General features: G+C 41.1%; 1 protein-coding gene across 2 annotated transcripts in view; it reads right to left on the reverse strand.

Annotated features, from left to right (window-relative positions):
• The window catches only part of NEDD9 (neural precursor cell expressed, developmentally down-regulated 9), a 39,264-nt gene that overhangs the window by 15,485 nt on the left and 14,341 nt on the right, over positions 1-9,438 (reverse strand). For both annotated transcript variants that reach the window (XM_026064260.1, XM_026064259.1), the window contains exon 2: positions 6,373-6,813. In XM_026064260.1, the coding sequence (XP_025920045.1) occupies positions 6,373-6,813 (441 nt within the window). The remainder of the gene's footprint in view (positions 1-6,372; positions 6,814-9,438) is intronic.

Below are 9,438 nucleotides of genomic sequence, written 5' to 3' on the forward strand. Positions count from 1 at the left end.
AGGGTGGACTGTCTTATGAAAGGTTTTCATCTCTTGAGAACTTAATGACAATTTCACCTTTTCACCATTATAACAATCTGTTTTGGCAGAAAACTTCATTTAGATTTTTTTTTAATTGAAAAATGGATACTATATGAATGCCATTATTTAGAAAAGAAAAATGTAAACATTTCATTCCAGATATGTGGAAGTATAATGTTCTGATGCTACTTAATCTTCTTCCAAAATAAAACATCTACAAAATCATCAGGAGCCTCTAGAGTTCAACCAGAACCATGTTCCCTGACAAAAAAAGGGTGAAGACTAGTCTTTGACTATCTCCAGAAACCACACTTCCTCCTTATGATGAGATTCACTTTTTGCATCATCATTTTTCCACTCAAGTTTTTGTAAAATACTCCACTGATGCTGTTTTTAGATTCTGGCACTTTAGGGGGAACTGAAATTATACAAACTTAACGTTTGGCTAGTGTAGTTTCAGATGTAAACAAAGATCCACTTAAGTTTCTAACCACCAAGAAGCAGCCCATAAACTTGCATTTTTTTTTTCAATAGTTTTGTTAAAGTTAAGGTTTGATCCTGCGCTTTAATCTGTGCAGGCAGATTTGTGTCCCTGAGGAGCTTATCTGTTGGATGAGATGGCAGGACTGGCCTTTTTTCTGTTACTACAGGGGAAAAAATACATACCTCTGGTCTATAAATAGAACTGATTAAAAACAGCTCTGTGCTTAGAGAGAAGCAGGGAGTAATAGTGAGATCATATGTTTATTCAGCCCAATAAAATGTAGTCTTTTTCTTAAAATACTTATCCACAAATCACATCAGTAACTAACTACTGCTTACTATGACTTGTGGGCAAGGGTTTCTTCACTCGGTGGTTCTCTGGAAGGCCACTGAGGGTAGATTAACTGCACAGGCTTCATATCAGTAAAATGACTGTTCTCTTATTAATTTCACATGGAAAGTTACAGGGGAAACTCTCAAGTCCATGGAAAAGGCTGTGTGCTGTTTTTAGCATTCAGTTTGCATTTAATTTGAGAGAATTTCACCCTTTAAAGCACACTTCATGAAAGAGGGCACTGAGCGTTGAGGTTTGTGTTTCAGTTCCTGCACTCAGCAAATTTGCTGTGTGTTTAATTTTAATGTTGAAGCAATATTTTGTTACGAAGGATACAAATCCCCAAAGTGGAATTTGTAACATGAAAGTACAAGAAAGGAAAGACTGTAAGATTACTGTTTGGGCCATTTAAGTAAACCATATCACAAGAAGCTGTGGCATTTAAGACCTATGGGTAAATGAGGACATTCTTCTTAACCTAGAATGTAAATGTATTTTGCCAACAAACTACAAATAGTACCTATGTTCCCTTTCTTTTTCTGAGAAAAATATACCTGGCATATTAAACACAACTCTTTACTATGCTCGAAGTGTGGCTCCACATACTCCAATAAATGTGAAACTAGGTAAGAAGAAAGATGATAATGCAGAGGCAAACTGCTTTCTGGAACAAACATTATATGCAGCTGTTTGTTTTCTCCCAGCTGGGACAGTACTTGTTTAATTGGAAGGAAAAACGTCAGAACACAGCTAACTGCCTTCTGCTACTGAACTCTGTGCCAAATTTATCAGGGTGGTGCTACTTGTGGGGCAGTGTTTCTACTTTCTCGTGGATTCAACCAGCATGACTCTAAGATAAAAATAAGACCATCAGTGAACAAATCAAACCAGTGATTCCTTAGCCATGGTTCACCCAAAGGCAAACTTCTTGCTGAAGGCAATGAACTTTCGGAAAAGGGTGGCAATCACAGGATGGTGGGATGTGAGGCTCTTAATCTGTCAAGGGCATGACTATACTTGGAAACAGGCCAGAGATGTTCATGTGTGAATATGAGTTCCTGTCCTATTCTGCTTTATTCACTTTAGAGATGGATAAATCTGAGTGTTTCCTGAACTGTAAAGTTCTAGTTAAAAAAAAAAAAAAAGTGTTCCAAATTGGCATTAATCTATTTGCCTTTGCCCGAGACACTCAATGCCTTGTGGGAGCTGTAGTTCAGGGTGCTATTCCCTGTAGCCAACTGTAATTGCTCCCCTCATTGAACAGCTGTGGTGCATTAGCCTCATGTTCTGTTCTGTGCAGATTTCTCTTGACCAAAAGTTCTGCAAAAGCTACTGGTTCCTACAGAAAGCTTTCAGATTTTGCTGAAACTGTTTTCCAACAGGAAAATGTTTCCCTTGAAAATTTCTGGCCAATGTTATTTTTTGGGGAGTGGGGGTGTTGTTAGCACAACAGATCAGGTGGGGAAAAAATGAACAACAAAGGGAAGATTTCTATCATTGTGGTGTCTTCTTTAATCATTAGTTTGCACAAGAGCTTTAAACTAGGGAAAGCTATATGCAATCACAGATGCAGAAAAGACTTTGTGCTTAGATAGCACCTTTCTCAGAGGATGTTCTCAAAGCAGTCTGCATAAATGCGATCTACTTCACAATTACACCCACATATTTTGCAGATGAGATTGCTGAGGTGCAGAGATGCCACTCAAGACTATGCAGAAGTCTGTGGCAAGGATAAAACTCAGGTTTTATGAATGACAGATTTGTCTGAAAGTTCCTTCTCCTTGCTGTTTGTAGTGGGGGGGAAAAAATAAGGCTGAGGGCAGAGCACAGAGTAGAGGAAAAAATCCTAAAACACAGCTTTCATATCTTTATGTTCCTCAGACACTCCTCATGCTTACAGTTGTAACTGTTTTGTGACTAAACTTGCAGCCCAGCTAGAAAAGCTTGCTGCTGAGCAAGGCTAATTTTAAACTATCCCTTGTTATCTATGTCAGTGGTAGAGTGAGTTTTAGAAGGTGGTAATTTCATTTGATAGAAGGAGCCGATATAGCTCTGTTGTCAACACCTTGCTAGGCCAGAATCAATTCATCATTATAATTACCTGCCTCAGGACTCCTTTTTGACTTGCTTTGCTTTTCCGGCTAACTAGACATGTTACCTCAGCACAGCTTTATAACATGCCTGCTGTTGATTTAGTGTCACTTGAGGCTAGACAATTCCTGCCTGACAGCAGTTCCTAAGCTTTGCCTGCAAAACTTGTACAGAAGCCAAACCACACATTTGCACAAATAAAATAGGCAAACGTGCACAGAAACGGATTGGCTAGAAACCGTTGTTGATGCTGCTTAGAATGCTCTTGAGGACACACAGTCTTCTCTAGCTACTGCTAAGGGAAGGGAGAAAGCTTACACATATGACAAGAGCATAATAAAACCCTTCAACTTCCCTAAACCTGCCAAAACACACAGCACGCTAAGTAGCTGTTTCTGCTAATGAAAGAAGGCAGAGTGGCTCACTTAAGCTGCTGGGGCAGGTGTCGCAAGTCTGAGAAAAGTTATTCATCACTTCGGAAGTCAAAGCAAAGATTCCCAAGATCAAATGTTCAGGACTTCCAGCTTCCCTTAATACCTAAAGATTGTTTTTACTGATCCCTTGACAAGGGGGATTTTGGATGACAGACGGTTTCCTCACTCAAAGGAGGCAAGTGCAAAAGTGGTTCCCTTTAATTAGGCTTTTTTTTTTTTTTTTATGAAGGCATTAGCAGATAGTTGCAATAGCTCTTCTTGGTAAGTGTAGCTGTAAACATACTGTTTTGCAAGGTTGGGAAGATTAAGAACGGAGTACTTTTCCTTTATTTTTTGACCCAGACTCTTTTGTTACCAATAGCCCTACAGTCCACTCTTGTCTAACATCATCATTTCAATCCTAGAGGGAGCTTTCTGGTGCAAAACTGAGACAATTCTGAGGAAGCAGAAACGTGTCTGCATCTAATTAAAGCAGGCCACTGGAATGAAGTTTGTCATCCAGCAAGTCTGCCACTAATACACAGTGAATATCAGCATTCTCAGGGCTCTTAGGTCATATAAATCAGGATTATAGAGTCACATCCTAAGCAACAAGATTTGGATAGCACTAAGCACATTGGTAGCTACTTTGCTAAGGGTAAGCTGCTTTATAAATATGTGTATTTAAAATATTCTACAGTGGGCAGCGTAAACAGATGTTTTTATGCAGCATGGTTGACCTTTCAAAAAAATGCAAGGAACCAAGTTATAAATCAGTCAAATATTGGTCTTCATTTTTGAAATACAGTGATGTGTATTCAGAAAAATGCATATTCAAACTTTCTGAAACCAAACCTAGGCAGAAACTTTGAGAAAAGAGGTGTTCTAGCATCTCTAGTTTTTGTAACTCAAAAGAAATTTGTACTTAACTGAAATCTTTGTTTTAATTTTCTCAGTGTACCTAGGGGGTGTGTGTGTGTGTGTGTGTGTGTGTGTGTGTGTGTGTGTGTGTTTTGGGTTTTTTTTTTGTTTTTGTTTTTAACACACTTTCTGCAGCAACCAGGTTTATACAGAATGTCCTCTTGGTTTCAGTAGAGCTGGGGGTGGAGGGAAGGGACTTTACATGGGGGAAAGGCAGAATATAGCTCAGTCAAAGCATTTTTTCTTTCAGACTTAGCCTGTGGGTACTCTGCAGTGCTGCATTATGCAAGTAAACTATGCTAGTGGTCGGTTAAGCAGCTCAGGTTCTACAATTAAGGTAGCTAGGTAGCACATGGCACTTTGCCTGAGCCAATATCCTGGGCTTCCTAACAGATTTTAGTGCAGCTCTGCACTATGATGCATTTTCTGTGGCCCATGCTGAGGTATCTCTATACAACAGTGTACTGTTCCATGCAGATAGATACTAAAATACAATCTCTTCCGTGCCGTTCCACCAATAAGCCATTTACCAGGTCCTCACTAACTACCTTGGGGGGTGTCTAAATCGTAATGTGGAAACTATATTACCCCTGAAAAAGGTTTCACTATAGGTAGTCTATGGGGAAAGGAGAAAAGGAGGGAAATGATGCAAGATCTCCCAAGAAAACCCACATAATTGCTCCAACAAAGATCCTATCTCTACCTGTGCAGCAAGCTCAGATTTATCAATTTATCCTCCTACAGACCCTTCAGAGGATAATTGTGGAAAAGCTGAGCAAACAAACCTTTTTCAACCTTATTTGGAATGATTTCATGGATCTTTTGCTCTTGCTTAGAAGGAAAAAAAAAATCCATTTATTCTTATCAATGAAAAGGAAATTATAATAAAGAATTAAAAGCATTAGAAGAAGTTTTCCAAAGGCCTGAGATGAAAAAGGCTGAGTAATGAAAAAAACAAAACAAAACCCCAAACTGACTGTCTTGCCAACATAAATTGGGAGAGGAAAGTTTAAACCAGTCAGGAACTTCCTGATAGATACAATCTGTTCACATAACTCTGATATAAATGCTATGCCATAAGCTCTAAAGGTAGGGAAGGTACTAATAGCTGGAGGAGCTGCTGAGCTGGGAAGGGAGGGACCGTGGGGCAATTTCTTTTTGGATTGACAATAATAATGGGTCTGGAAGGCCAGGAGAACTCCCTTCCTCTCTCTGGCACCTTCCCCAATCCCTTTCTGCCATCAAGCCTTGCTGCTATCTGCACAGGGTTTCCCCGCTAAGGTAAGTGGAGGGAGTGGTGAAAAATGTTTGGTGAGGATGGTTATGGGGAGGACCTGAGCTGGGCAATAGGAATGAGAGGGGACCTACACAATGCAACCTTCCTTTCACTGGAGGCTTAGGAGCTCTTGGCTGCTGCACCAATAGCTGCATCATGTAGCTGTTGCAGCTCCTGCTTTCAGTCAAGAAAGCTGCATTTAGCTGAAGATAAACATCAGCTGCCCTCTTATCAGCCTTAGGTTCTGTATTAAACATCCCTCATTATCATCGCTCTGATGCTCTCTCACTCTTCCAAATACCTTGTACCCCTTGTTCCATCCAACATCCCTTTCTCTTTGTGATTTAGACCTGTTGGGACTTCTCCAACAAAGTGGTACATCATTTTTAATTAAACAAAAATTACTTGAGCAGCTGATGTAACTGCTTATTAACTTGTGGGGGAGTTAATCTCACTACGGCAGCTCTTTTCTGAATATATAACACAAGGGTGCCATAGGCCAGATGTGCTTCAGCCTCCCTGGGGAGCCTGTGAGGACACAAGATCACTAACATCCCTCACCTTTAGTGCCTGCAGTAGCACCACCCCAAAAGATGTATCTTTATGAATTAAGCAATCCATTAAACACTAAGCCTTTCTTCTCCTCCCTCAGCAATAAATACACAAGCAGAGAGTGGATAAGTAGCTCTGCAAGTGAAAGTTTGGCGTACATTTTATCCTTCCTACATCGTCATTCTTAAGTCCACAGACTATCGCTAGCCATTAACCACTTTACTGGCAGTTAGCACAAGTGACCTGCTTTGGAGCTATGACATGAAAATAAATGTACGCACCTTGTTAGCCAGAGGTGGACCATCAATGCTTCTCTGCATGGAGGGTGGCACTTGGTAAATATCTTGCCCCACTAGACCATGACTAGTGGGTATCTGGTAGATTCCCTGATTCAGATGGGAAGGTGGCACCTGATAGATGGGGTCGCGTGCAGAGGCATGTGAACTTGGCACTTGATAGATTTTCTGTTGGTTGAAGGATTGATGTGTCAGTCCTGAATTGGACATATCCTGACCAGAAGGACTGTCCTGTACCACTGGGCCTATCAGAAGTTTCACACGGTTGCCTGGAACGATGCCTTGCCGGCCGTGCAAGGAGCAGAGCCACCATCCTTCAAGACCTTTGGTGTTCTGTTCTATCACCATCAAAATGTCTCCTTTGCGGAAGGCCAACTCTTCTGCGCATTCAGGGACATTATCGTACAGGGCTCTTGCCATAAGATTCTGTGGAGAAAGAGAAGGGGAAGAAATACAAATGAACAAACTAGTTAAATTTTTTAACTAAATCAGAGACAAAAGATACATTAGCGACATTGCTAACAAGACCTTTTCCAGTAAAACTAGGTCAAATGGAAGCTCTTTATAAGGTCCATTTGCCTGAATAGACAGGGGGTCAGGAAAGTTCTGCTCTTGTCTCTGAGAGATTTCTTCTTGTTACTTGGGGCTTGCAATTTCATCTCCTGACCTTGATTTCCCCATAACTATTCTCTTTGCTCTGCATATTGCTAACATTAGCTCGCTGATATTTGAAATGAAACTTGAACAAGACTATTAGGGACATAATTCAGAGCAGTTGCTTCCAACCATTTTCAATTTGCAGGCTCCCAAAAGACTTTTCAGTGGAGGTGCAGATCCCATTAGTATAATGACAGCAGGCTGGCTTTTCTTGGCTGCCACCTGCAGGCTCCTTGAAAGTGGTCAGGGGTCTGTGGACCACATGTTGAGAAACACTGGCCTAAAATACAAAATGACAGAATGTCTCTGTTTCTGAACTATTATCTGGCTCTGCTCATTCTCATTTTTTTTGTAAACTTCCTTGGTGGCAGAACACGATGTAGCTCCACCTTAACAGGTAAAAAGTGCCTCCTCCTCCCCCCCATTTAAAAAAAGGGGGGGGAGGRGCAGGGAAAAAAAGAACAAGGTTTCTCAGAGTCCTGCTTTCTGTAGAAATACCTTGAAGAGAAGTGCCCAGTGACCCCAGCTGGAGTCATGGCTTTGTCATGGGAGAAGCTATATGGGTCTGACATATGTCAAAGAGCATAAGACTTTAGGTACCAAACATTACTATAGAGCACATCCATACATAACCTGGGAGGGACTTAAGGGCAGCCAAGGAGTGGCTGTGGTCTATGTCAACATCCATAAAACCACACTTAAACAATCTTGCTTGATTATTGCAAGCAGCACAGTAACAGGCCTATTCTCACGTATTTGCCTAGTGCTTCAGGCAGACTTTGCAGTCTGTACTGAGCTCTGTTCTGGTGTGGCTACACCACTACACCAGCAGTACCTCTGCTAGGTGGTTTTAAGCCAACCCTGAGTCCATATAAAATTGTGGTCAGTGAGATACAAATGTTCTCCTAAAAACATGTCGTCTCCTTTCACAGACTGATTCAGCTCCCTTCCTTTTTCTCTCTGCAGGCCTCTCTGGCACATCTAGTCCTGAATAATCTGCCAAGACAGGTATTCAGTGGAAAGCAGGCAGGCGTATGTACTGACATTCTTGGACCCCTCACAAAGGCCCTGAACATTTCATTTCTTGGCTCTGGTGATGTTTCCAAACGCATTGGCAACAACTGCTCCGTGCCTGCCTGCTTTTCAGTGAAGGCAGTCAGTGGGGACAGTTATAAACTAACTGTAAGCACTTGGAATAATATAAGGAGCCCTGTAGCTGGAGTGTTCTAAAGGATTTGGATGCAGCATCCAAACTGACATGGTGCTAATCCACCATGAGATGGGACATGTCTTGCTGCAGCTGCCTTTCAGGTTTATCTTTCTTCTGTTAAAGGGATAGTGTCAAGTACTGTTTAGTGGTTTTTATCAGTTGTATTTATTCTCCCTCTTGGACATATCAAAACATTTTTTAGCCCCTGCTTCTTTTATCTTTTCCCACAGACAAACACTGATATTTCCCCATCATCTCTGTGCTCATCAAGAGAGCTGACTTCCATTTGGCCTTGCTCAGTTCAAAATTTAAGCGTAATATACAGCCAGGAGGTTGTATGAAGGGCTGACTGGTGGATGGAGATGTCCTCAAGAGATGTGGTTCTCAAATGTCACATAAAAGGGAGATGAATATGCTTTTCCCAAGACATGTGGGGTTGAAACAGGGTGCATGAGATCAGTTTTCTTTTCTCTGAATGGGGGGATCAGCTTTCAAATGTATGAGAAACATTGCTTTTGTCTTTCACCATCATCATTAGTGAGGTCAGTATAAATTAAGCTTTGGCGTGGAAAAGCAGAGCTACCATTTTGAGCTCCCATGCAAACAGCAGCACTGGGCCCCACATTTCTCTCTGTTGTATGTCTACTTTGTTTATCAGTCAACAATGCTAAGAAATGTGAATAAAGGTAGAGCAAGGAGCAGTTTTGTCCATGCCTTGACAGAATTGTAAGGCTGTTCTTTAGCATGGTTAAAACCACAGTGGTCGCTTCTAAGATGTTACATCTGTACTGTCACTTTGTTGACTTTGCTGCTTAGCTGAGACCAAGAAGCTCAGAAAAGAAAAGCTCCTGTCTAGTCTGGATATTCAAGTTAATCTAATGTCTTTCTAATATGGTTTTCACAGGGAAATCTACCAACATGCCTAGCTCAGGTTCTTTAACTGACTGTTTAAACAAGGCCGTTGCAGAGGGTGTTGTTTAAAGGAGGAGGAAGATTACGGGGACCCCACAAAATGTACAGGCTATATAAATGATAAATACTTATTCTTTTATACTCAGTAATTTAAGGTATTTGAAAAGCCTGATTAGCTTCTACGGCAAAGCAAATCTCAGAACAAAGCCTGGAATGGTGCTTGAATTAGAGCAGATAAAAGTTCCCATGTGAATTTTTTTTTTCCAGTTGCT

The sequence above is a fragment of the Apteryx rowi genome, unplaced genomic scaffold (genome assembly GCF_003343035.1).
Source record: "Apteryx rowi isolate R43461 unplaced genomic scaffold, aptRow1 scaffold_212, whole genome shotgun sequence".
Taxonomy (NCBI): Eukaryota; Metazoa; Chordata; class Aves; order Apterygiformes; family Apterygidae; genus Apteryx; species Apteryx rowi.